This window comes from Pristiophorus japonicus, chromosome 12 (genome assembly GCF_044704955.1).
Source record: "Pristiophorus japonicus isolate sPriJap1 chromosome 12, sPriJap1.hap1, whole genome shotgun sequence".
NCBI classification, from domain to species: Eukaryota; Metazoa; Chordata; class Chondrichthyes; family Pristiophoridae; genus Pristiophorus; species Pristiophorus japonicus.
Genome location: NC_091988.1, coordinates 97925290 through 97952602, shown reverse-complemented (window position 1 = coordinate 97952602; position 27313 = coordinate 97925290). Strand labels below are relative to the sequence as shown.

Sequence of the window (27313 nt, the reverse complement as noted above, 5' to 3'; positions counted from 1 at the left end):
CCCTATGTCTCTGGGACTGTGTCACCCTGTGTCTCTGGGACTGTGTTACCCTGTGTCTCTGGTACTCTGTCACCCTGTGTCTCTGGGAGTGTGTTAACCTCTGTCTCTGGGACTGTGTCACCCTGTTTCTCTAGGACTGTGTTACGCTGTGTCTGGGGGACTGTGTTACCCTGAGTCTGGGGGAGTGTGTCACCCTGAGTCTGGGGGACTGTGTTACCCTGTGTCTCTGGGACTGTGTCACCCTGTTTCTGGGGGACTGTTTTACCCTGTGTCTGGGGGACTGTGTTACCCTGTGTCTCTAGGACTGTGTAACCTGTGTCTCTGGGACTGTGTTACTCTGTGTCCGAGGGAACTGTGTTAGCCTGTGTCTGGGATACTGTGTTACCCTGTGTCTCTGGGGCTGTGTTACCCTGTGTGTGGGGGACTGTTACCCTGAGTCTGGGGCTGTGTTACCCTGTGTCTGGGGGACTGTGTTACCCTGAGTCTGGGGGACTGTGTTACCCTGTGTCTCTGGGACTGTGTTACCCTGTGTCTAGGGGACTGTTTTACCCTGTGTTTGGGGGACTGTGTTACCCTGTGTCTCTGGGACTGTGTAAGCTGTGTCTCTGGGATTGTGTTACCCTGTGTCTGGGGGACTGTGTTAGCCTGTGTCTGGGGTACTGTGTTAGCCTGTGTCTCTGGGGCTGTGTTACCCTGTGTCTGGAGGACTGTGTTACCCTGTGTCTCTGGGACTGTGTTATCCTGTGTCTCTAGGGCTGTGTTACCTTGTGTCTCTGGGGCTGTGTTACCCTGTGTCTCTGGGGTGTGTTACTCTGTGTCTCTAGGACTGTGTTACCCTATGTCTGGGGGACTGTGTTTCCCTGCACCTGGGGCTGTATTACCCTCGGTGTGGGGTACTGTGTTACCCTGTGTCTGGGGGACTGTGTTACCCTGTGTCTCTCGGTCAGTGTTACCCTGTGTCTCTGTGGCTGTGTTACCCTTTGTCTCTGGGGCTGTGTTATCCTGTGTCTAGGGGACTGTGTTACCCTGTGTCTCTAGGACTGTGTTATCCTGTGTCTCTGGGACTGTGTTACCCGATGTCTCTGGGACTGTGTCACCCTGTGTCTCTGGGACTGTGTTACCCTGTGTCTCTGGTACTCTGTCTCCCTGTGTCTCTGGGAGTGTGTTAACCTCTGTCTCTGGGACTGTGTCACCCTGTTTCTCTAGGACTGTGTTACACTGTGTCTGGGGGACTGTGTTACCCTGTGTCTCTGGGACTGTGTTACCCTTTGTCTCTGGGACAGTGTCACCCTGTGTCTCTCGGTCAGTGTTACCCTCTGTCTCTGTGGCTGTGTTACCCTTTGTCTCTGGGGCTGTGTTATCCTGTGTCTAGGGGACTGTATTACCCTGTGTCTCTGGGACTGTGTTACCCTATGTCTCTGGGACTGTGTCACCCTGTGTCTCTGGGACTGTGTTACCCTGTGTCTCTGGTACTCTGTCACCCTGTGTCTCTGGGAGTGTGTTAACCTCTGTCTCTGGGACTGTGTCACCCTGTTTCTCTAGGACTGTGTTACGCTGTGTCTGGGGGACTGTGTTACCCTGAGTCTGGGGGAGTGTGTCACCCTGAGTCTGGGGGACTGTGTTACCCTGTGTCTCTGGGACTGTGTCACCCTGTTTCTGGGGGACTGTTTTACCCTGTGTCTGGGGGACTGTGTTACCCTGTGTCTCTAGGACTGTGTAACCTGTGTCTCTGGGACTGTGTTACTCTGTGTCCGAGGGAACTGTGTTAGCCTGTGTCTGGGATACTGTGTTACCCTGTGTCTCTGGGGCTGTGTTACCCTGTGTGTGGGGGACTGTTACCCTGAGTCTGGGGCTGTGTTACCCTGTGTCTGGGGGACTGTGTTACCCTGAGTCTGGGGGACTGTGTTACCCTGTGTCTCTGGGACTGTGTTACCCTGTGTCTAGGGGACTGTTTTACCCTGTGTTTGGGGGACTGTGTTACCCTGTGTTTCTGGGACTGTGTAAGCTGTGTCTCTGGGATTGTGTTACCCTGTGTCTGGGGGACTGTGTTAGCCTGTGTCTGGGGTACTGTGTTAGCCTGTGTCTCTGGGGCTGTGTTACCCTGTGTCTGGAGGACTGTGTTACCCTGTGTCTCTGGGACTGTGTTATCCTGTGTCTCTAGGGCTGTGTTACCTTGTGTCTCTGGGGCTGTGTTACCCTGTGTCTCTGGGGTGTGTTACTCTGTGTCTCTAGGACTGTGTTACCCTATGTCTGGGGGACTGTGTTTCCCTGCACCTGGGGCTGTATTACCCTCGGTGTGGGGTACTGTGTTACCCTGTGTCTGGGGGACTGTGTTACCCTGTGTCTCTCGGTCAGTGTTACCCTGTGTCTCTGTGGCTGTGTTACCCTTTGTCTCTGGGGCTGTGTTATCCTGTGTCTAGGGGACTGTGTTACCCTGTGTCTCTAGGACTGTGTTATCCTGTGTCTCTGGGACTGTGTTACCCGATGTCTCTGGGACTGTGTCACCCTGTGTCTCTGGGACTGTGTTACCCTGTGTCTCTGGTACTCTGTCTCCCTGTGTCTCTGGGAGTGTGTTAACCTCTGTCTCTGGGACTGTGTCACCCTGTTTCTCTAGGACTGTGTTACACTGTGTCTGGGGGACTGTGTTACCCTGTGTCTCTGGGACTGTGTTACCCTTTGTCTCTGGGACAGTGTCACCCTGTGTCTCTCGGTCAGTGTTACCCTCTGTCTCTGTGGCTGTGTTACCCTTTGTCTCTGGGGCTGTGTTATCCTGTGTCTAGGGGACTGTATTACCCTGTGTCTCTGGGACTGTGTTACCCTATGTCTCTGGGACTGTGTCACCCTGTGTCTCTGGGACTGTGTTACCCTGTGTCTCTGGTACTCTGTCACCCTGTGTCTCTGGGAGTGTGTTAACCTCTGTCTCTGGGACTGTGTCACCCTGTTTCTCTAGGACTGTGTTACGCTGTGTCTGGGGGACTGTGTTACCCTGAGTCTGGGGGAGTGTGTCACCCTGAGTCTGGGGGACTGTGTTACCCTGTGTCTCTGGGACTGTGTCACCCTGTTTCTGGGGGACTGTTTTACCCTGTGTCTGGGGGACTGTGTTACCCTGTGTCTCTAGGACTGTGTAACCTGTGTCTCTGGGACTGTGTTACTCTGTGTCCGAGGGAACTGTGTTAGCCTGTGTCTGGGATACTGTGTTACCCTGTGTCTCTGGGGCTGTGTTACCCTGTGTGTGGGGGACTGTTACCCTGAGTCTGGGGCTGTGTTACCCTGTGTCTGGGGGACTGTGTTACCCTGAGTCTGGGGGACTGTGTTACCCTGTGTCTCTGGGACTGTGTTACCCTGTGTCTAGGGGACTGTTTTACCCTGTGTTTGGGGGACTGTGTTACCCTGTGTCTCTGGGACTGTGTAAGCTGTGTCTCTGGGATTGTGTTACCCTGTGTCTGGGGGACTGTGTTAGCCTGTGTCTGGGGTACTGTGTTAGCCTGTGTCTCTGGGGCTGTGTTACCCTGTGTCTGGAGGACTGTGTTACCCTGTGTCTCTGGGACTGTGTTATCCTGTGTCTCTAGGGCTGTGTTACCTTGTGTCTCTGGGGCTGTGTTACCCTGTGTCTCTGGGGTGTGTTACTCTGTGTCTCTAGGACTGTGTTACCCTATGTCTGGGGGACTGTGTTTCCCTGCACCTGGGGCTGTATTACCCTCGGTGTGGGGTACTGTGTTACCCTGTGTCTGGGGGACTGTGTTACCCTGTGTCTCTCGGTCAGTGTTACCCTGTGTCTCTGTGGCTGTGTTACCCTTTGTCTCTGGGGCTGTGTTATCCTGTGTCTAGGGGACTGTGTTACCCTGTGTCTCTAGGACTGTGTTATCCTGTGTCTCTGGGACTGTGTTACCCGATGTCTCTGGGACTGTGTCACCCTGTGTCTCTGGGACTGTGTTACCCTGTGTCTCTGGTACTCTGTCTCCCTGTGTCTCTGGGAGTGTGTTAACCTCTGTCTCTGGGACTGTGTCACCCTGTTTCTCTAGGACTGTGTTACACTGTGTCTGGGGGACTGTGTTACCCTGTGTCTCTGGGACTGTGTTACCCTTTGTCTCTGGGACAGTGTCACCCTGTGTCTCTCGGTCAGTGTTACCCTCTGTCTCTGTGGCTGTGTTACCCTTTGTCTCTGGGGCTGTGTTATCCTGTGTCTAGGGGACTGTATTACCCTGTGTCTCTGGGACTGTGTTACCCTATGTCTCTGGGACTGTGTCACCCTGTGTCTCTGGGACTGTGTTACCCTGTGTCTCTGGTACTCTGTCACCCTGTGTCTCTGGGAGTGTGTTAACCTCTGTCTCTGGGACTGTGTCACCCTGTTTCTCTAGGACTGTGTTACGCTGTGTCTGGGGGACTGTGTTACCCTGTGTCTCTGGGACTGTGTTACCCTTTGTCTCTGGGACAGTGTCATCCTGTTTCTCGAGGACTGTGTTACCCTGTGTCTGGGGGACTGTGTTACCCTGTGTCTCTAGGACTGTGTTACCCTGAGTCTGGGGGACTGTGTTACCCTGTGTATGGGGGACTGTGTTACCCAGTATATGGGGGACTGTGTTACCCTGTGTCTCTAGGACTGTGTTACCCTGTGTCTGAGGGACTGTGTTAGCCTGTGTCTGGGGGACTGTGTTACCCTGAGTATGGGGGACTGTGTTACCTTGAGTCTGGGGGACTGTGTTATCCTGTGTCTGGGGACTATGTTACCCTGTGTCTCTGGGACTGTGTTAACCTGTGTCTGGGGGACTGTTTTACCCTGTGTTTGGGGGACTGTGTTACCCTCTGTCTCTGGGACTGTGTTACCTCGTGTCTGGGGGACTGTGTCACCCTGTGTCTCTTGGACTGTGTTACCCTGTGTCTCTGAGACTGTGTTACCCTGAGTCTGGGGGACTGTGTTACCCTGTGTATGGGGGACTGTGTTACCCAGTATATGGGGGACTGTGTTACCCTGTGTCTCTCGGACTGTGTTACCCTGTGTCTGGGGGACTGTGTTACCCTGTGTCTCTAGGACTGTGTTACCCTGTGTCTCTGGGACTGTGTCACCCTGTTTCTGGGGGACTGTTTTACCCTGTGTCTGGGGGACTGTGTTACCCTGTGTCTCTAGGACTGTGTAACCTGTGTCTCTGGGACTGTGTTACTCTGTGTCCGAGGGAACTGTGTTAGCCTGTGTCTGGGATACTGTGTTACCCTGTGTCTCTGGGGCTGTGTTACCCTGTGTGTGGGGGACTGTTACCCTGAGTCTGGGGCTGTGTTACCCTGTGTCTGGGGGACTGTGTTACCCTGAGTCTGGGGGACTGTGTTACCCTGTGTCTCTGGGACTGTGTTACCCTGTGTCTAGGGGACTGTTTTACCCTGTGTTTGGGGGACTGTGTTACCCTGTGTCTCTGGGACTGTGTAAGCTGTGTCTCTGGGATTGTGTTACCCTGTGTCTGGGGGACTGTGTTAGCCTGTGTCTGGGGTACTGTGTTAGCCTGTGTCTCTGGGGCTGTGTTACCCTGTGTCTGGAGGACTGTGTTACCCTGTGTCTCTGGGACTGTGTTATCCTGTGTCTCTAGGGCTGTGTTACCTTGTGTCTCTGGGGCTGTGTTACCCTGTGTCTCTGGGGTGTGTTACTCTGTGTCTCTAGGACTGTGTTACCCTATGTCTGGGGGACTGTGTTTCCCTGCACCTGGGGCTGTATTACCCTCGGTGTGGGGTACTGTGTTACCCTGTGTCTGGGGGACTGTGTTACCCTGTGTCTCTCGGTCAGTGTTACCCTGTGTCTCTGTGGCTGTGTTACCCTTTGTCTCTGGGGCTGTGTTATCCTGTGTCTAGGGGACTGTGTTACCCTGTGTCTCTAGGACTGTGTTATCCTGTGTCTCTGGGACTGTGTTACCCGATGTCTCTGGGACTGTGTTACCCTGTGTCTCTGGGACTGTGTTACCCTATGTCTCTGGTACTCTGTCTCCCTGTGTCTCTGGGAGTGTGTTAACCTCTGTCTCTGGGACTGTGTCACCCTGTTTCTCTAGGACTGTGTTACACTGTGTCTGGGGGACTGTGTTACCCTGTGTCTCTGGGACTGTGTTACCCTTTGTCTCTGGGACAGTGTCATTCTGTTTCTCGAGGACTGTGTTACCCTGTGTCTGGGGGACTGTGTTACCCTGTGTCTCTAGGACTGTGTTACCCTGAGTCTGGGGGACTGTGTTACCCTGTGTATGGGGGACTGTGTTACCCAGTATATGGGGGACTGTGTTACCTTGTGTCTCTAGGACTGTGTTACCCTGTGTCTGAGGGACTGTGTTAACCTGTGTCTGGGGGACTGTGTTACCCTGAGTATGGGGGACTGTGTTACCTTGAGTCTGGGGGACTGTGTTATCCTGTGTCTGGGGACTGTGTTACCCTGTGTCTCTGGGACTGTGTTAACCTGTGTCTGGGGGACTGTTTTACCCTGTGTTTGGGGGACTGTGTTACCCTGTGTCTCTGGGACTGTGTTACCTCGTGTCTGGGGGACTGTGTCACCCTGTGTCTCTGGGACTGTGTTACCCTGTGTCTCTGGGACTGTGTTACCCTGTGTCTGGGGGACTGTGTCACCCTGTGTCTCTGGGACTGTGTTACCCTGTGTCTGGGGGACTGTGTTATCCTATGTCTCTGGGACTGTGTTACCCTGTGTGTGGGGGACTGTTACCCTGAATGTGGGGCTGTGTTACCCTGTATCTGGGGGACTGTGTTACCGTGAGTCTGGGGGACTGTGTTACTCTGTGTCTCTGGGACTGTATTACCCTGTGTCTGGGGGACTGTTTTACCCTGTGTCTGGGGGACTGTGTTACCCTGTTTCTCTAGGACTGTGTAACCTGTGTCTCTGGGACTGTGTTACTCTGTGTCCGAGGGAACTGTGTTAGCCTGTGTCTGGGATACTGTGTTACCCTGTGTCTCTGGGGCTGTGTTACCCTGTGTGTGGGGGACTGTTACCCTGAGTCTGGGGCTGTGTTACCCTGTGTCTGGGGGACTGTGTTACCCTGAGTCTGGGGGACTGTGTTATCCTATGTCTCTGGGACTGTGTTACCCTGTGTGTGGGGGACTGTTACCCTGAATGTGGGGCTGTGTTACCCTGTATCTGGGGGACTGTGTTACCGTGAGTCTGGGGGACTGTGTTACTCTGTGTCTCTGGGACTGTATTACCCTGTGTCTGGGGGACTGTTTTACCCTGTGTCTGGGGGACTGTGTTACCCTGTTTCTCTAGGACTGTGTAACCTGTGTCTCTGGGACTGTGTTACTCTGTGTCCGAGGGAACTGTGTTACCTCGTGTCTGGGGGACTGTGTCACCCTGTGTCTCTGGGACTGTGTTACCCTGTGTCTCTGGGACTGTGTTACCCTGTGTCTGGGGGACTGTGTCACCCTGTGTCTCTGGGACTGTGTTACCCTGTGTCTGGGGGACTGTGTTATCCTATGTCTCTGGGACTGTGTTACCCTGTGTGTGGGGGACTGTTACCCTGAATGTGGGGCTGTGTTACCCTGTATCTGGGGGACTGTGTTACCGTGAGTCTGGGGGACTGTGTTACTCTGTGTCTCTGGGACTGTATTACCCTGTGTCTGGGGGACTGTTTTACCCTGTGTCTGGGGGACTGTGTTACCCTGTTTCTCTGGGACTGTGTAACCTGTGTCTCTGGGACTGTGTTACTCTGTGTCCGAGGGAACTGTGTTAGCCTGTGTCTGGGATACTGTGTTACCCTGTGTCTCTGGGGCTGTGTTACCCTGTGTGTGGGGGACTGTTACCCTGAGTCTGGGGCTGTGTTACCCTGTGTCTGGGGGACTGTGTTACCCTGAGTCTGGGGGACTGTGTTATCCTATGTCTCTGGGACTGTGTTACCCTGTGTGTGGGGGACTGTTACCCTGAATGTGGGGCTGTGTTACCCTGTATCTGGGGGACTGTGTTACCGTGAGTCTGGGGGACTGTGTTACTCTGTGTCTCTGGGACTGTATTACCCTGTGTCTGGGGGACTGTTTTACCCTGTGTCTGGGGGACTGTGTTACCCTGTTTCTCTAGGACTGTGTAACCTGTGTCTCTGGGACTGTGTTACTCTGTGTCCGAGGGAACTGTGTTACCTCGTGTCTGGGGGACTGTGTCACCCTGTGTCTCTGGGACTGTGTTACCCTGTGTCTCTGGGACTGTGTTACCCTGTGTCTGGGGGACTGTGTCACCCTGTGTCTCTGGGACTGTGTTACCCTGTGTCTGGGGGACTGTGTTATCCTATGTCTCTGGGACTGTGTTACCCTGTGTGTGGGGGACTGTTACCCTGAATGTGGGGCTGTGTTACCCTGTATCTGGGGGACTGTGTTACCGTGAGTCTGGGGGACTGTGTTACTCTGTGTCTCTGGGACTGTATTACCCTGTGTCTGGGGGACTGTTTTACCCTGTGTCTGGGGGACTGTGTTACCCTGTTTCTCTAGGACTGTGTAACCTGTGTCTCTGGGACTGTGTTACTCTGTGTCCGAGGGAACTGTGTTAGCCTGTGTCTGGGATACTGTGTTACCCTGTGTCTCTGGGGCTGTGTTACCCTGTGTGTGGGGGACTGTTACCCTGAGTCTGGGGCTGTGTTACCCTGTGTCTGGGGGACTGTGTTACCCTGAGTCTGGGGGACTGTGTTACCCTGTGTCTCTGGGACTGTGTTACCCTGTGTCTAGGGGACTGTTTTACCCTGTGTTTGGGGGACTGTGTTACCCTGTGTCTCTGGGACTGTGTAAGCTGTGTCTCTGGGATTGTGTTACCCTGTGTCTGGGGGACTGTGTTAGCCTGTGTCTGGGGTACTGTGTTAGCCTGTGTCTCTGGGGCTGTGTTACCCTGTGTCTGGAGGACTGTGTTACCCTGTGTCTCTGGGACTGTGTTATCCTGTGTCTCTAGGGCTGTGTTACCTTGTGTCTCTGGGGCTGTGTTACCCTGTGTCTCTGGGGTGTGTTACTCTGTGTCTCTAGGACTGTGTTACCCTATGTCTGGGGGACTGTGTTTCCCTGCACCTGGGGCTGTATTACCCTCGGTGTGGGGTACTGTGTTACCCTGTGTCTGGGGGACTGTGTTACCCTGTGTCTCTCGGTCAGTGTTACCCTGTGTCTCTGTGGCTGTGTTACCCTTTGTCTCTGGGGCTGTGTTATCCTGTGTCTAGGGGACTGTGTTACCCTGTGTCTCTAGGACTGTGTTATCCTGTGTCTCTGGGACTGTGTTACCCGATGTCTCTGGGACTGTGTCACCCTGTGTCTCTGGGACTGTGTTACCCTGTGTCTCTGGTACTCTGTCTCCCTGTGTCTCTGGGAGTGTGTTAACCTCTGTCTCTGGGACTGTGTCACCCTGTTTCTCTAGGACTGTGTTACACTGTGTCTGGGGGACTGTGTTACCCTGTGTCTCTGGGACTGTGTTACCCTTTGTCTCTGGGACAGTGTCATCCTGTTTCTCGAGGACTGTGTTACCCTGTGTCTGGGGGACTGTGTTACCCTGTGTCTCTAGGACTGTGTTACCCTGAGTCTGGGGGACTGTGTTACCCTGTGTATGGGGGACTGTGTTACCCAGTATATGGGGGACTGTGTTACCTTGTGTCTCTAGGACTGTGTTACCCTGTGTCTGAGGGACTGTGTTAACCTGTGTCTGGGGGACTGTGTTACCCTGAGTATGGGGGACTGTGTTACCTTGAGTCTGGGGGACTGTGTTATCCTGTGTCTGGGGACTGTGTTACCCTGTGTCTCTGGGACTGTGTTAACCTGTGTCTGGGGGACTGTTTTACCCTGTGTTTGGGGGACTGTGTTACCCTGTGTCTCTGGGACTGTGTTACCTCGTGTCTGGGGGACTGTGTCACCCTGTGTCTCTGGGACTGTGTTACCCTGTGTCTCTGGGACTGTGTTACCCTGTGTCTGGGGGACTGTGTCACCCTGTGTCTCTGGGACTGTGTTACCCTGTGTCTGGGGGACTGTGTTATCCTATGTCTCTGGGACTGTGTTACCCTGTGTGTGGGGGACTGTTACCCTGAGTGTGGGGCTGTGTTACCCTGTATCTGGGGGACTGTGTTACCGTGAGTCTGGGGGACTGTGTTACTCTGTGTCTCTGGGACTGTATTACCCTGTGTCTGGGGGACTGTTTTATCCTGTGTTTGGGGGACTGTGTTACCCTGTGTCTCTGGGACTGTGTAACCTGTGTCTCTGGGACTGTTACCCTGTGTCTCTAGGACTGTATTACCCTATGTCTGGGCGACTGTGTTTCCCTGCACCTGGGGCTGTATTACCCTGGGTCTGGGGTACTGTGTTACCCTGTGTCTGGGGGACTGTGTTACCCTGTGTCTCTGGGACTATGTTAACCTGTGTATGGGGGATTGTGTTACCCAGTATTTGGGGGACTGTGTTATCCTGTGTCTCTGGGACTGTGTTACCCTGAGTCTGGGGGACTGTGTTACCCTGTGTATGGGGGACTGTGTTACCCAGTATATGGGGGACTGTGTTACCCTGTGTCTCTCGGACTGTGTTACCCTGTGTCTGGGGGACTGTGTTACCCTGTGTCTCTAGGACTGTGTTACCCTGAGTCTGGGGGACTGTGTTACCCTGTGTATGGGGGACTGTGTTACCCAGTATATGGGGGACTGTGTTACCCTGTGTCTCTACTACTGTGTTACCCTGTGTCTGAGGATCTGTGTTACCCTGTATCTCTAGGACTGTGTTACCCTGTGTCTGGGGGACTGTGTTACCCTGTGTCTCTGGGACTGTGTTACTCTATGTCTCTGGGACTGTCTCACCCTGTGTCTCTGGGACTGTGTTACCCTGTGTCTCTGGGACTGTGTCACCCTGTGTCTCTGGGACTGTGTTACCCTGTGTCTCTGGGACTGTGTTACCCTGTGTCTGGGGGACTGTGTCACCCTGTGTCTCTGGGACTGTGTTACACTGTGTCTGGGGGATTGTGTTACCCTGTGTCTCTGGGACTGTTTTAACCTGTGTGAGGGGGACTATTACCCTGAGTCTGGGGCTGTGTTACCCTGTGTCTGGGGCTGTGTTACCCTGGGTCTGGGGTACTGTGTTACCCTGTGTCTGGGGGATTGTGTTACCCTGTGTCTCTCGGACTGTGTTACCCTGTGTCTCTGGGGCTGTGTTATCCTTTGTCTCTGGGGCTGTGTTAACCTGTGTCTCGGGGACTGTGTTACCCTGTGTCTCTAGGACTGTGTTACCCTGTGTCTCTGGGACTGTGTCACCCTGTGTCTCTGGGACTGTGTTACCCTGTGTCTCTGGGACTGTGTCACCCTGTGTCTCTGGGACTGTGTTACCCTGTGTCTCTGGGACTGTGTTACCCTGTGTCTGGGGGACTGTATCACCCTGTGTCTCTGGGACTGTTTTAACCTGTGTGAGGGGGACTATTACCCTGAGTCTGGGGCTGTGTTACCCTGTGTCTGGGGCTGTGTTACCCTCGGTCTGGGGTACTGTGTTACCCTGTGTCTGGGGGATTGTGTTACCCTGTGTCTCTCGGACTGTGTTACCCTGTGTCTCTGGGGCTGTGTTATCATTTGTCTCTGGGGCTGTGTTAACCTGTGTCTAGGGGACTGTGTTACCCTGTGTCTCTAGGACTGTGTTACCCTGTGTCTGGGGGACTGTGTTACCCTGTGTCTGGGGCTGTGTTACCCTGTGTCTGGGGGACTGTGTTACCCTGTGTCTCTAGGGCTGTGTTACCCTGAGTATGGGGGACTGTGTTACCTTGAGTCTGGGGGACTGTGTTATCCTGTGTCTGGGGACTGTGTTACCCTGTGTCTCTGGGACTGTGTTAACCTGTGTCTGGGGGACTGTTTTACCCTGTGTTTGGGGGACTGTGTTACCCTGTGTCTCTGGGAATGTGTTACCTCGTGTCTGGGGGACTGTGTCACCTGTGTCTCTGGGACTGTGTTACCCTGTGTCTCTGGGACTGTGTTACCCTGTGTCTGGGGGACTGTGTCACCCTGTGTCTCTGGGACTGTGTTACCCTGTGTCTGGGGGACTGTGTTATCCTATGTCTCTGGGACTGTGTTACCCTGTGTCTGGGGGACTGTTACCCTGAGTCTGGGGCTGTGTTACCCTGTATCTGGGGGACTGTGTTACCCTGAGTCTGGGGAACTGTGTTACCCTGTGTCTCTGGGACTGTGTAACCTGTGTCTCTGGGACTGTTACCCTGTGTCTCTAGGACTGTGTTACCCTATGTCTGGGGGACTGTGTTTCCCTGCACCTGGGGCTGTATTACCCTGGGTCTGGGGTACTGTGTTACCCTGTGTCTGGGGGACTGTGTTACCCTGTGTCTCTGGGACTATGTTAACCTGTGTATGGGGGATTGTGTTACCCAGTATTTGCGGGACTGTGTTATCCTGTGTCTCTGGGACTGTGTTACCCTGAGTCTGGGGGACTGTGTTACCCTGTGTATGGGGGACTGTGTTACCCAGTATATGGGGGACTGTGTTACCCTGTGTCTCTCGGACTGTGTTACCCTGTGTCTGGGGGACTGTGTTACCCTGTGTCTCTAGGACTGTGTTACCCTGAGTCTGGGGGACTGTGTTACCCTGTGTATGGGGGACTGTGTTACCCAGTATATGGGGGACTGTGTTACCCTGTGTCTCTACTACTGTGTTACCCTGTGTCTGAGGATCTGTGTTACCCTGTATCTCTAGGACTGTGTTACCCTGTGTCTGGGGGACTGTGTTACCCTGTGTCTCTGGGACTGTGTTACTCTATGTCTCTGGGACTGTTTCACCCTGTGTCTCTGGGACTGTGTCACCCTGTGTCTCTGGGACTGTGTCACCCTGTGTCTCTGGGACTGTGTTACCCTGTGTCTGGGGGACTGTGTCACCCTGTGTCTCTGGGACTGTGTTACACTGTGTCTGGGGGATTGTGTTACCCTGTGTCTCTGGGACTGTTTTAACCTGTGTGAGGGGGACTATTACCCTGAGTCTGGGGCTGTGTTACCCTGTGTCTGGGGCTGTGTTACCCTGGGTCTGGGGTACTGTGTTACCCTGTGTCTGGGGGATTGTGTTACCCTGTGTCTCTCGGACTGTGTTACCCTGTGTCTCTGGGGCTGTGTTATCCTTTGTCTCTGGGGCTGTGTTAACCTGTGTCTAGGGGACTGTGTTACCCTGTGTCTCTAGGACTGTGTTACCCTGTGTCTGGGGGACTGTGTTTCCCTGTGTCTGGGGCTGTGTTACCCTGGGTTTGGGGGACTGTGTTACCCTGGATCTGGGGGACTGTGTTACCCTGTGTCTCAGGGGCTGTGTTACCCTTTGTCTCTGGGGCTGTGTTACCCCGTGTCTAGGGACTGTGTTACCCAGTGTATGGGGGACTGTGTTACCCTGTGTCTCTAGGACTGTGTTACTCTGTGTCTGGGGGACTGTGTTACCCTGTGTCTCTAGGACTGTGTTACCCTTGTCTGGGGACTGTGTCACCCTGTGTCTCTTGGACTGTGTTACCCTGTGTGTGGGGGACTGTGTTACTCTGTGTCTGGGGCTGTCTTACCCTGGGTCTGGGGGACTGTGTTACCCTGAGTCTGGGGACTGTGTTACCCTGTGTCTCTGGGACTGTGCTATCCTGTGTCTGGGGGATTGTGTTACCCAATATATGGGGGACTGTGTAACCCTGTGTCTCTGGGACTATGTTACCCTGTGTATGGGGGACTGTGTTACCCAGTATTTGGGGGACTGTGTTACCCAGTGTATGTTGGACTGTGTTACCCTGTGTTTGGGGGACTGTGTTACCCTGTGTCTCTGGGACTGTGTTACCCTCTGTTTCTCGGACTGTGCTATCCTGTGTCTGGGGGCTGTGTTACTCTGTGTCTCTGGGATTGTGTTACCCTGAGTCTGGGGGACTGTGTTACCCAGTGTATGGGGGACTGTGTTACCCTGAGTCTGGGGGACTGTGTTACCCTGTGTCTCTGGGACTGTGTTACCCTGTGTCTCTGGGACTGTGTTACCCTAAGTCTGGGGGATTGTGTTACCCAATATATGGGGGACTGTGTAACCCTGTGTCTCTGGGACTATGTTACCCTGTGTATGGGGGACTGTGTTACCCAGTATTTGGGGGACTGTGTTACCCAGTGTATGTGGGACTGTGTTACCCTGTGTTTGGGGGACTGTGTTACCCTGTGTCTCTGGGGCTGTGTTACCCTGAGTCTGGGGGACTGTCTTACCCTGTGTATGGGGGACTGTGTTACCCAGTATATGGGGGACTGTGTTACCCTGTGTCTCTAGGCCTGTGTTACCCATTATTTGGGGGATTGTGTTACCCTGTGTCTCTAGGACTGTGTTACCCTGTGTCTCTGGGAGTGTGTTACCCTATGTCTCTGGGACTGTGTTACCCTGTGTCTGGGGGACTGTTTTACCCTGTGTTTGGGGGACTGTGTTACCCTGTGTCTCTGGGACTGTGTAACCTGTGTCTCTGGGACTGTTACCCTGTGTCTCTAGGCCTGTGTTACCCTATGTCTTGGGGACTGTGTTTCCCTGCACCTGGGGCTGTATTACCCTGGGTCTGGGGTACTGTGTTACCCTGTGTCTGGGGGACTGTGTTACCCTGTGTCTCTGGGACTATGTTACCCTGTGTATGGGGGATTGTGTTACCCAGTATTTGGGGAACTGTGTTATCCTGTGTCTCTGGGACTGTGTTACCCTGAGTCTGGGGGACTGTGTTACCCTGTGTATGGGGGACTGTGTTACCCAGTATATGGGGGACTGTGTTACCCTGTGTCTCTCGGACTGTGTTACCCTGTGTCTGGGGGACTGTGTTACCCTGTGTCTCTAGGACTGTGTTACCCTGAGTCTGGGGGACTGTGTTACCCTGTGTATGGGGGACTGTGTTACCCAGTATATGGGGGACTGTGTTACCCTGTGTCTCTACTACTGTGTTACCCTGTGTCTGAGGGTCTGTGTTACCGTGTGTCTCTAGGACTGTGTTACCCTGTGTCTGGGGTACTGTTTCACCCTGTGTCTCTGGGACTGTGTTACCCTGTGTCTCTGGGACTGTGTCACCCTATGTCTCTGGGACTGTGTTACCCTGTGTCTCTGGGACTGTGTTACCCTGTGTCTGGGGGACTGTATCACCCTGTGTCTCTGGGACTGTTTTAACCTGTGTGAGGGGGACTATTACCCTGAGTCTGGGGCTGTGTTACCCTGTGTCTGGTGCTGTGTTACCCTCGGTCTGGGGTACTGTGTTACCCTGTGTCTGGGGGATTGTGTTACCCTGTGTCTCTCGGACTGTGTTACCTGTGTCTCTGGGGCTGTGTTATCCTTTGTCTCTGGGGCTGTGTTAACCTGTGTCTAGGGGACTGTGTTACCCTGTGTCTCTGGGACTGTGTTACCCTGTGTCTGGGGGACTGTGTTACCCTGTGTCTGGGGCTGTGTTACCCTGTGTCTGGGGGACTGTGTTACCCTGTGTCTCTAGGGCTGTGTTACCCTGAGTCTGGGGGACTGTGTTACCATGTGTATGGGGGACTGTGTTACCCTGTGTCTCTAGGACTGTGTTACCCTGTGTCTGAGGGACTGTGTTAACCTGTGTCTGGGGGACTGTGTTACCCTGAGTCTGGGGGACTGTGTTACCTTGAGTCTGGGGGACTGTGTTATCCTGTGTCTGGGGACTGTGTTACCCTGTGTCTCTGGGACTGTGTTAACCTGTGTCTGGGGGACTGTTTTAACCTGTGTTTGGGGGACTGTGTTACCCTGTGTCTCTGGGACTGTGTTACCTCGTGTCTGGGGGACTGTGTCACCCTGTGTCTCTGGGACTGTGTTACCCTGTGTCTCTGGGACTGTGTTACCCTGTGTCTGGGGGACTGTGTCACCCTGTGTCTCTGGGACTGTGTCACCCTGTGTCTCTGGGACTGTGTTACCCTGTGTGTAGGGGACTGTTACCCTGAGTCTGGGGCTGTGTTACCCTGTATCTGGGGGACTGTGTTACCCTGAGTCTGGGGGACTGTGTTACTCTGTGTCTCTGGGACTGTGTTACCCTGTGTCTGGGGGACTGTTTTACCCTGTGTTTGGGGGACTGTGTTACCCTGTGTCTCTGGGACTATGTAACCTGTGTCTCTGGGACTGTTACCCTATGTCTCTAGGACTGTGTTACCCTATGTCTGGGGGACTGTGTTTCCCTGCACCTGGGGCTGTATTACCCTGGGTCTGGGGTACTGTGTTACACTGCGTCTGGGGGACTGTGTTACCCTGTGTCTCTGGGACTATGTTACCCTGTGTATGGGGGACTGTGTTACCCAGTATATGGGGGACTGTGTTACCCTGTGTCTCTCGGACTGTGTTACCCTGTGTCTGGGGGACTGTGTTACCCTGTGTCTCTAGGACTGTGTTACCCTGAGTCTGGGGGACTGTGTTACCCTGTGTATGGGTGACTGTGTTAACCAGTATATGGGGGACTGTGTTACCCTGTGTCTCTACTACTGTGTTACCCTGTGTCTGAGGGTCTGTGTTACCCTGTGTCTCTAGGACTGTGTAACCCTGTGTCTGGGGGACTGTGTTACCCTGTGTCTCTGGGACTGTGTTACTCTATGTCTCTGGGACTGTTTCACCCTGTGTCTCTGGGACTGTGTTACCCTGTGTCTCTGGGACTGTGTCACCCTGTGTCTCTGGGACTATGTTACCCTGTGTCTCTGGGACTGTGTTACCCTTTGTCTGGGGGACTGTGTCACCCTGTGTCTCTGGGACTGTGTTACACTGTGTCTGGGGGACTGTGTTACCCTGTGTCTCTGGGACTGTTTTAACCTGTGTCTAGGGACTGTGTTACCCAGTGTATGGGGGACTGTGTTACCCTGTGTCTCTAGGACTGTGTTACTCTGTGTCTGGGGTACTGTGTTACCCTGTGTCTGGGGCTGTGTTACCCTGGGTCTGGGGGACTGTGTTACCCTGTGTCTCCAGGACTGTGTTACCCTTGTCTGGGGACTGTGTCACCCTGTCTCTTGGACTGTGTTACCCTGTGTGTGGGGGACTGTGTTACTCTGTGTCTGGGGCTGTCTTACCCTGGGTCTGGGGGACTGTGTTACCCTGAGTCTGGGGACTGTGTTACCCTGTGTCTCTGGGACTGTGCTATCCTGTGTCTGGGGGATTGTGTTACCCTGTGTCTCTGGGACTGTGTTACCCTCTGTTTCTCGGACTGTGCTATCCTGTGTCTGGGGGCTGTGTTACTCTGTGTCTCTGGGACTGTGTTACCCTGAGTCTGGGGGACTGTGTTACCCAGTGTATGGGGGACTGTGTTACCCTGAGTCTGGGGGACTGTGTTACCCTGTGTCTCTGGGACTGTGTTACCCTGTGTCTCTGGGACTGTGTTACCCTAAGTCTGGGGGATTGTGTTACCCAATATATGGGGGACTGTGTTACCCTGTGTCTCTGGGACTATGTTACCCTGTGTATGGGGGACTGTGTTACCCAGTGTTTGGGGGACTGTGTTATCCTGTGTCTCTGGGACTGTGTTACCCAGTGTATGTGGGACTGTGTTACCCTGTGTTTGGGGGACTGTGTTACCCTGTGTCTCTGGGGCTGTGTTACCCTGAGTCTGGGGGACTGTCTTACCCTGTGTATGGGGGACTGTGTTACCCAGTATATGGGGGACTGTATTACCCTGTGTCTCTAGGCCTGTGTTACCCATTATTTGGGGGACTGTGTTACCCTGTGTCTCTAGGACTGTGTTACCCTGTGTCTGGGGAACTGTGTTACCCTGTGTCTCTGGGACTGTGTTACCCTATGTCTCTGGGACTGTGTCACCCTGTGTCTCTGGGACTGTGTTACTCTGTGTCTCTGGGACTGTGTTACCCTGTGTCTGGGGGACTGTTTTACCCTGTGTTTAGGGGACTGTGTTACCCTGTGTCTCTGGGACTGTGTAACCTGTGTCTCTGGGACTGTTACCCTGTGTCTCTAGGACTGTGTTACCCTATGTCTGGGTGACTGTGTTTCCCTGCACCTGGGGCTGTATTACCCTGGGTCTGGGGTACTGTGTTACCCTGTGTCTGGGGGACTGTGTTACCCTGTGTCTCTCGGACTGTGTTACCTTGTGTCTGGGGGACTGTGTTACCCTGTGTCTCTAGGACTGTGTTACCCTGTGTATGGGGGACTGTGTTACCCTGTGTATAGGGGACTGTGTTACCCAGTAAATGTGGGACTGTGTTACCCTGTGTCTCTACTACTGTGTTACCCTGTGTCTGAGGGTCTGTGTTACCCTGTGTCTCTGGGACTGTTTCACCCTGTGTCTCTGGGACTGTGTTACCCTGTGTCTCTGGGACTGTGTCATCCTGTGTCTCTGGGACTGTGTTACCCTGTGTCTCTGGGACTGTGTTACCCTGTGTCTGGGGGACTGTGTCACCCTGTGTCTCTGGGACTGTGTTACACTGTGTCTGGGGGACTGTGTTACCCTGTGTCTCTGGGACTGTTTTAACCTGTGTGAGGGGGACTATTACCCTGAGTCTGGGGCTGTGTTACCCTGTGTCTGGGGCTTTGTTACCCTGGGTCTGGGGTACTGTGTTACCCTGTGTCTGGGGGATTGTGTTACCCTGTGTCTCTCGGACTGTGTTACCCTGTGTCTCTGGGGCTGTGTGATCCTTTGTCTCTGGGGCTGTGTTAACCTGTTTCTAGGGGACTGTGTTACCCTGTGTCTCTAGGACTGTGTTACCCTGTGTCTGGGGGACTGTGTTACCCTGTGTCTGGGGCTGTGTTACCCTGTGTCTGGGGGACTGTGTTACCCTGGATCTGGGGGACTGTGTTACCCTGTGTCTCAGGGGCTGTGTTACCCTTTGTCTCTGCGGCTGTGTTACCCCGTGTCTAGGGACTGTGTTACCCAATGTATGGGGGACTGTGTTACCCTGTGTCTCTAGGACTGTGTTACTCTGTGTCTGGGGGACTGTGTTACCCTGTGTCTCTTGGACTGTGTTACCCTGTGTGTGGGGGACTGTGTTACTCTGTGTCTGGGGCTGTCTTACCCTGGGTCTGGGGGACTGTGTTACCCTGAGTCTGGGGACTGTGTTACCCTGTGTCTCTGGGACTGTGCTATCCAGTGTGTGGGGGACTGTGTTACTCTGTGTCTGGGGCTGTGTTACCCTGGGTCTGGGGGACTGTGTTACCCTGTGTCTCTAGGACTGTGTTACCCTTGTCTGGGGACTGTGTCACCCTGTGTCTCTTGGACTGTGTTACCCTGTGTGTGGGGGACTGTGTTACTCTGTGTCTGGGGCTGTCTTACCCTGGGTCTGGGGGACTGTGTTACCCTGAGTCTGGGGGATTGTGTTACCCAATAAAAGGGGTACTGTGTTACCCTGTGTCTCTGGGACTATGTTACCCTGTGTATGGGGGACTGTGTTACCCAGTATTTGGGGGACTGTGTTATCCTGTGTCTCTGGGACTGTGTTACCCAGTGTATGTGGGACTGTGTTACCCTGTGTTTGGGGGACTGTGTTACCCTGTGTCTCTGGGGCTGTGTTACCCTGAGTCTGGGGGACTGTGTTACCCTGTGTATGGGGGACTGTGTTACCCAGTATATGGGGGACTGTGTTACCCTGTGTCTCTAGGCCTGTGTTACCCATTATTTGGGGGACTGTGTTACCCTGTGTCTCTAGGACTGTGTTACCCTGTGTATGGGGGACTGTGTTACCCTGTGTATAGGGGACTGTGTTACCCAGTATATGTGGGACTGTGTTACCCTGTGTCCCTACTACTGTGTTACCCTGTGTCTGAGGGTCTGTGTTACCCTGTGTCTCTAGGACTGTGTTACCCTGTGTCTGGGGGACTGTGTTACCCTGTGTCTCTGAGACTGTGTTACTCTATGTCTCTGGGACTGTTTCACCCTGTGTCTCTGGGACTGTGTTACCCTGTGTCTCTGGGACTGTGTCATCCTGTGTCTCTGGGACTGTGTTACCCTGTGTCTCTGGGACTGTGTTACCCTGTGTCTGGGGGACTGTGTCACCCTGTGTCTCTGGGACTGTGTTACACTGTGTCTGGGGGACTGTGTTACCCTGTGTCTCTGGGACTGTTTTAACCTGTGTGAGGGGGACTATTACCCTGAGTCTGGGGCTGTGTTACCCTGGGTCTGGGGTACTGTGTTACCCTGTGTCTGGGGGATTGTGTTACCCTGTGTCTCTCGGACTGTGTTACCCTGTGTCTCTGGGGCTGTGTGATCCTTTGTCTCTGGGGCTGTGTTAACCTGTTTCTAGGGGACTGTGTTACCCTGTGTCTCTAGGACTGTGTTACCCTGTGTCTGGGGGACTGTGTTACCCTGTGTCTGGGGCTGTGTTACCCTGTGTCTGGGGGACTGTGTTACCCTGGATCTGGGGGACTGTGTTACCCTGTGTCTCAGGGGCTGTGTTACCCTTTGTCTCTGGGGCTGTGTTACCCCGTGTCTAGGGACTGTGTTACCCAGTGTATGGGGGACTGTGTTACCCTGTGTCTCTAGGACTGTGTTACTCTGTGTCTGGGGGACTGTGTTACCCTGTGTCTCTTGGACTGTGTTACCCTGTGTGTGGGGGACTGTGTTACTCTGTGTCTGGGGCTGTCTTACCCTGGGTCTGGGGGACTGTGTTACCCTGAGTCTGGGGACTGTGTTACCCTGTGTCTCTGGGACTGTGCTATCCAGTGTGTGGGGGACTGTGTTACTCTGTGTCTGGGGCTGTGTTACCCTGTGTCTGGGGGATTGTGTTACCCTGTGTCTCTAGGACTGTGTTACCCTTGTCTGGGGACTGTGTCACCCTGTGTCTCTTGGACTGTGTTACCCTGTGTGTGGGGGACTGTGTTACTCTGTGTCTGGGGCTGTCTTACCCTGGGTCTGGGGGACTGTGTTACCCTGAGTCTGGGGACTGTGTTACCCTGTGTCTCTGGGACTGTGTTACCCTGTGTCTCTGGGACTGTGTTACCCTAAGTCTGGGGGATTGTGTTACCCAATAAAAGGGGTACTGTGTTACCCTGTGTCTCTGGGACTATGTTACCCTGTGTATGGGGGACTGTGTTACCCAGTATTTGGGGGACTGTGTTATCCTGTGTCTCTGGGACTGTGTTACCCAGTGTATGTGGGACTGTGTTACCCTGTGTTTGGGGGACTGTGTTACCCTGTGTCTCTGGGGCTGTGTTACCCTGAGTCTGGGGGACTGTGTTACCCTGTGTATGGGGGACTGTGTTACCCAGTATATGGGGGACTGTGTTACCCTGTGTCTCTAGGCCTGTGTTACCCATTATTTGGGGGACTGTGTTACCCTGTGTCTCTAGGACTGTGTTACCCTGTGTCTGGGGGACTGTGTTACCCTGTGTCTCTGGAACTGTGTTACCCTATGTCTCTGGGACTGTGTCACCCTGTGTCTCTGGGACTGTGTTACTCTGTGTCTCTGGTACTGTGTCACCCTGTATCTCTGGGACTGTGTTACCGTGTGTCTCTGGGGCTGTGTTAACCTGTGTCTCTGGGACTGTTTTACCCTGTGTCTCTGGGACTGTGTCACCCTATGTCTCTGGGACTGTGTTACCTCGTGTCTGGGGGACTGTGTCACCCTGTGTCTCTGGGACTGTGTTACCCTATGTCTCTGGGACTGTGTTACCCTGTGTCTGGGGGACTGTGTCACCCTGTGTCTCTGGGACTGTGTTACCCTGTGTCTGGGGGACTGTGTTACCCTGTGTCTCTGGGACTGTGTTACCCTGTGAATGGGGGACTGTGTCACCCTGTGTCTCTGGGACTGTGTTACCTCGTGTCTTTGGGACTCCACCTGTTATCCAACAACAATTTGCATTTAAATAGTGCCTCTAACATAGTAAAACATCAAAAGGCAGTACACAGGAGCAATATTAAACAAAATTTGGCACTGAGCCACCTCAGAAGATATTAGAACAGGTGATCAAAAGCTTAGTCAAAGCGGTAGATTTTCAGGAGCATCTGAGGAGGAGAGCGAGGAGGAGAGATTTAGAGAGGGAGTTCCAGAGCTTAGGGCAGTTGAAGGCACACTGGAGTAATTATATGCGGGGATGCACAAGAGGCCGGAATCAGCGATCTCAGAGGGTTTAAGGGCTGGAGAAGGTTACAGAGGTAGGGAGGGGTGAGGCCATGAAGGGATTTGAAAATAAGGATAAGAATTTTAAATTTGAGCCATTGCTGGACTGAGAGCCCATTTCGATCAGTGAACAAAAGGTGATGGGTGAACATGACTTAGTGCGGGATGGGCCACAGGCAGCAGTGTTTTGGGTGAGCTCAAGTTTATGGAGGGTGTAAGATGGGAGGCCAGCCAGCGAGAGCATTGGAATAGTTCAATTCTGACCCTAACAAAAGCATGGATGAGGGTTTCAGCAGCAGATGGGCTGAAACAGGGGCAGAGAGGTGCAATGTTATTGAGGTGGAATTAGGCGGTCGTAGTGATGGCGAGGATATGGGGTCAGAAATTCAGCTCAGGGTTAAGTACCACACTAAGGTTGAGAACAGTCTGGTTCAGCCTCAAAGTGTGGCCAAGGAGAGGGATGGAGTCAGTGGTTGGGGAATGAAATTTGTCGTGGTAACTGAAGACAATGGCTTTGGCCTTCCCAATATTTAATTGGAGGAAATTTCTGCTCATCCAGTACTGGATGTCGGACAAGCAGCCTGACAATTTAGAGACAGTGGAGGGGTCGAGAGAGGTGGTGGTGAGGTAGAGCTGGGTGTCATCAGTGTACATGTGGAAACTGATGCTGTGTTTTTGGATGATGTCACCAAGGTGCAGCATATAGATGAGAAATAGGAGGGGGCCAAGGATAGATCCTTGGGGAACACCAGAGGTAACGATGTGGGGGAGGGAAGGGAAGCCATGTCAGGAGATTATTTGGCTATGATTAGATAGATAAGGATGGAACTGGGTGAGTGCAGTCCCACCCAGCTGGATGATGGATGAGAGGCGTTGGAGGAGGATGGACCTGTCAACTCAGTCAAAGGCTGCAGACAGGTTGGAAAGGTTGAGGAGGGGATAATTTGCAAGCACAGTTGGGGTCAAGGGTTGTTTTTTTGAGGAGAGGGGTGATGACGGCAGATTTGAAAGGGAGGGGCACAATACCTGAGGAGAGAGAACCGTTAACAATATCAGCTAACATGGGGGCCAGGAAGCGATGTTAGGGGGTCAGCAGTTTAGTGGGAATAGAGTTGAGGAAGCAGGAAGTGGGTTTCATGGACAAGATGAGCACAGAGAGCTCATGAGGAGAGATCGGAGAGAAACCAGAGAAACTAGCGGGTTCAGGGCTAAGGCAGTGGGGAACCTCAGTGGAAGGTTGGCCCGGTGGGCTCAGGTTAGTGAGGAAAGTGGCAGAGGCAACTGAATGGTCTCAATCTTTGTGACAAAGAAGTCCATGGGCTCCTCGCACTTATTGTTGGAGGTGAGGGTGAAGGAGGCGGGGGAGAGGGGTTTTAAGAAGATGGTTTGTAATGAAAAAGAGATGCCGGAGATTATCTTTGAATACCAGATGATCCTGGAAGAGTGATCAGTTTTGGCAGAATGAGAGCAGGACGAGAGCAAGTCCACCTGGATCTTGCAGTGAATGGCTGAACCAGTTGTCTGCCTAAATGTTGTGTTTTGCGTCCTTTGGTCTTAAGGAAGTGGAGATGAGGGCCGTACCGGGGGAACAGTCAGGGTGAGAGAGAGAGAAATGGTTTTACTGGGGATGGGGCATCAATGAAGGGGGTGAGGGGGTGACTGAGCAAGTCAGTAACTGCAGAAATGAAGTGGCGAAAACAAGGTAAGTACCTTGGAGGAGAGTATTTCCTGGGGGTGGACACGGAAGGCCCTGGGGTTTGGGTGAGGAAAGGGGAATGTGAGTGGAGAGGGATACAAGGAAGTGATACAGGATGACCTTATAGGTGATGCTTTCTGAACGAAAGGGAAATTGGGAAATTGCACTCCGCTTCCATTGAGGGGGGGTAAGGCCAATTCTGCGGCGGGAGCAGGATTTCCACGCTGGGGGCTAAAATTCCCTGCCCTAGAAGGTGACCGCCCTCAAGATGGGAGATGTGCGGGGAGGCAGAGGGAAGTTGAGGGGAGACGGGAGCGGGGGATGGAGGGGAGAGTGGTGGAGGTGCGGGGGGGGGGTGGAGAAACCCAGGGCGGGGGACAGGAGGGGCCACATTGCAGCGGAGGTCTGGGGGGCGAAGTGTGTTGGAGGGGCGGGCCTGGGGGCTCTGTGCTTCGGTGCGGGGAGTGAGGGTGGACGGGTTGACTGCGCAGATGGCGGTTGGTGGATGTGGTGTGGTTGGCGTCGCGGGGGCGTGGCTCTGGGGCTGGGGGTTCAACTTCCGGGGGTGTTCGACATTTGGGAAGGATTCTGACGGGACGGGGCGGGTTGGGTGCGGGGGGAGTGTTCCCGGTGTTGGGTGGGTCCGGAGCTGGTGGGGGGGGGGGGGGCAAGCTCTTGGGATGGGGGGGGTGGGCTGTTTGGAGCTGGGATTGGGAGAGACTTCTTCACTTGGGGAGTTGTTGGCCTGTGGGGTTCCCTGCCACAGAGAGTTGTTGATGCCAGTTCATTGGATGTGTTCGGGAGGGAGTTGGATGTGGTCTTTGCGGCTGGAAAGGTCGGGGGGTGTGGAGGGGGCGTGGGGGGGAGGTGCTGGAGTGGGTGATCAGCCATGATCTTATTGAATGGTGGTGCAGGCTCGAAGGGCCGAATGGCCTACTCCTGCACCTATTTTCTATGTTTCTATGTTTCTGAGTCAAGGGTTATGGGGCGAGGGAAGGGAAGTGGAGCTGAGCCCATGATCAGATCAGCAAGGATCTTATTGAATGGCAGAGCAGTATCGAGGGGCCAAATGGCTGACTCCTGCTCCTTTTTCTTATGTTTTTCTGTTCTTATGCTATGCCCCTGCTTACTAGGCTGAGGGGGCCTTTGAGAAAGTGTTCTTACCTCTGCGTGTGTGCACACCATATCGACATGGCTCTCCCACACGTAGACCCATAACACACGCGTGCAAACAACACTCACATGCTCCACACACACACATGTACTAACTATCTCCATTTCAGACATGTGAGTGTATGTGGCCTCCCCGACAGGTACTGGGAACCCTCTGATTCTAATTGACATTAATCACCTGGATTCAGAAAGTCAATGCTGTCATGTCTATAGTGTACTTATGAATGACTCCACAAGGCAATGTGTTGTACTTGAACTGTAGTGACCTCGGTCCTTTATTCCAAACTCCAGAGTGCTGTGCAAGCATGGTGTGCAAGCCTTTTATACAGGGCCCTGCCAGCAGGGCAGGAAACCCCCGGTCTCCACCAGTTACACCCTCTAGTGGTGCCAGCATGTATGTACACGGTGTGAACCTTATTGAAAGTACATCAGGTAAACAAGCCTCCATCTTATACAATCTCACAGTGACTACACAGAGAGTACATCCATAGTCAGCATATACAACAAGTGCAAACTGCTCAAAGGACACAGCTCAGGAACTAAAACAAGGGCCGATGCAATGTAATAGGGACCGGTGTAAGGTGCTGTACAAACAACGGAACATTTGGCAGTGCAGGTACTCCATGAATGCTGCGGAAACAGGCACGGGTGAAGTTTAAAGAGATCGAGGGACTTTTAGTGATTGGTGCCTCACAGTTGAGTTTCAATCAAGACAGGAAAAAGAAAGTCAAATGATATAGCCAACGCAGTGAGGTCAGGGCCATCCATACTGGAATCGTGTGGTCTGGACAGACTGCACCTTGAGCCGTGTCCCGTTCCCGTCATAAGGAAAACATTTCAAAGAGGCACGAGACTGTTCCTGAAGCTCAGAGGACCGAGTGTGGCGGATCACTGTTACATTGAAACTCTGCAACTGCTCCGTTTTTCTCTCTCAATGTAGATTGCCCCCTGAAACTGAAGCACCGCAGGGAAATAAAACTGGGGGCTCCAAGGAGAAGGTGGAGCTGCCGTCAAAAAGCCCCTTCAGCAAGGTGAGCAGAGGCATAACGGGATCTCTGACAGGATGTGTATGTCTGTGTGTGTGTGAGACAGTGTGCGTGTGTATGTGAGGGAGAGTGTGAGAGAGAGTGTGTGTGTGAGTGTGTGAGTGAGAGTGTGAGGGAGAGTGTGAGAGAGTGTGTGTGTGAGTGTGTGAGAGAGTGTGTGTGTGAGAGGGAGAGTGTGAGAGAGTGTGTGTGTGTGTGTGTGTGAGAGGGAGAGTGTGAGAGAGAGTGTGTGTGTGAGTGTGAGTGAGAGTGTGAGGGAGAGTGTGAGAGAGTGTGTGCGTGAGTGTGTGAGAGAGAGTGTGTGTGTGAGAGGGAGAGTGTGAGAGAGTGTGTGTGTGTGTGTGTGAGAGGGAGAGTGTGATAGAGAGTGTGTGTGAGAGGGAGAGTGTGAGAGAGAGTGTGTGTGTGTGTGAGGGAGAGTGTGTGTGACAGTGTGTGTGTGTGTGTAAGGGAGAGTGTGTGAGACAGTGTGTGTGTGTGTGTGTGTGTGACTGTGTGTGTGAGGGAGAGTGTGTGTGGGGGAGAGTGTGGTGTGAGGGAGAGTGTGTGTGTGTGTGAGGAAGAGTGTAGTGTGAGGGAGAGTGTGTGTGTGAGAGGGAGAGTGTGGTGTGAGGGAGAGTGTGTGTGTGTGTGAGGGAGAGTGTAGTGTGAGGGAGAGTGTGTGTGTGAGAGGGAGAGTATGTGTGTGAGAGTAGTGTGTGTGTGTGGCAGAGTGTGTGTGTGAGGGAGTGAGGGAAAGTGTGTGTGAGGGAGTGAGGGAGAGTGTGTGTGTGTGAGAGTGTGTGTGTTTGAGAGGGAGATTGTGTGTGTGACAGAGTGTGTGTGTGTGTGTGTGTGTGAAAGGGACAGTGTGTGAGTATGTGTGTGTGTGAGTGTGTGAGAGGGAGAGTTTGTGTGTGAGTGTGTGTGAGGGAGCGTATGTGTGAGAGGGAGAGTGTGTGTGAGTGTTTATGAGGAAGAGTGTGTGTGAGTGTTTATGAGGAAGAGTGTGTGTGTGTGAGGAAGCGTGTGTGAGTGTGTGTGAGGGAGACTGTGTTTGTGTGTGAGTGTGAGTGAGAGAGTGTGTGTGCGTGTGTGTGAGGGAGAGTGTGTGTGAGAGGGTGTGTGTGAATGAGAGAGTGTGTGTGAGAGGGTGTATGTGAGTGTGTTTGAGGGGAGGGGGTGTGAGTGAGTGAGTGTGTATGTGAGGGAGAGTATGTGAGTGTGCGAGTGAGTGAGTGTGTGAGGGAGAGTGTGTGTGAGTGAGTGTGTGAGTGACAGTGTGTGAGTGTGAGTGAGTGAGTGACAGAGTGTGTGTGTGTGAGAGGGAGAGTTTGTGTGTATGTGTGAGGGAGCGTATGTGTGAGAGGGAGAGTGTGTGTGAGTGTTTATGAGGAAGAGTGTGTGTGTGTGTGAGGGGGAGTGTGTATGTGAGTGTGTGTGTGA

At 53.4% G+C, this 27313-nt stretch overlaps 1 protein-coding gene across 1 annotated transcript in view; it reads left to right on the top strand.

Annotated features, from left to right (window-relative positions):
• Positions 1-27313, top strand: part of LOC139276824 (cadherin-related family member 4-like) — a 134164-nt gene that overhangs the window by 98797 nt on the left and 8054 nt on the right. Inside the window, exon 18 of the mRNA XM_070894822.1 lies at positions 25783-25873. Within this exon, the coding sequence (XP_070750923.1) occupies positions 25783-25873 (91 nt within the window). The remainder of the gene's footprint in view (positions 1-25782; positions 25874-27313) is intronic.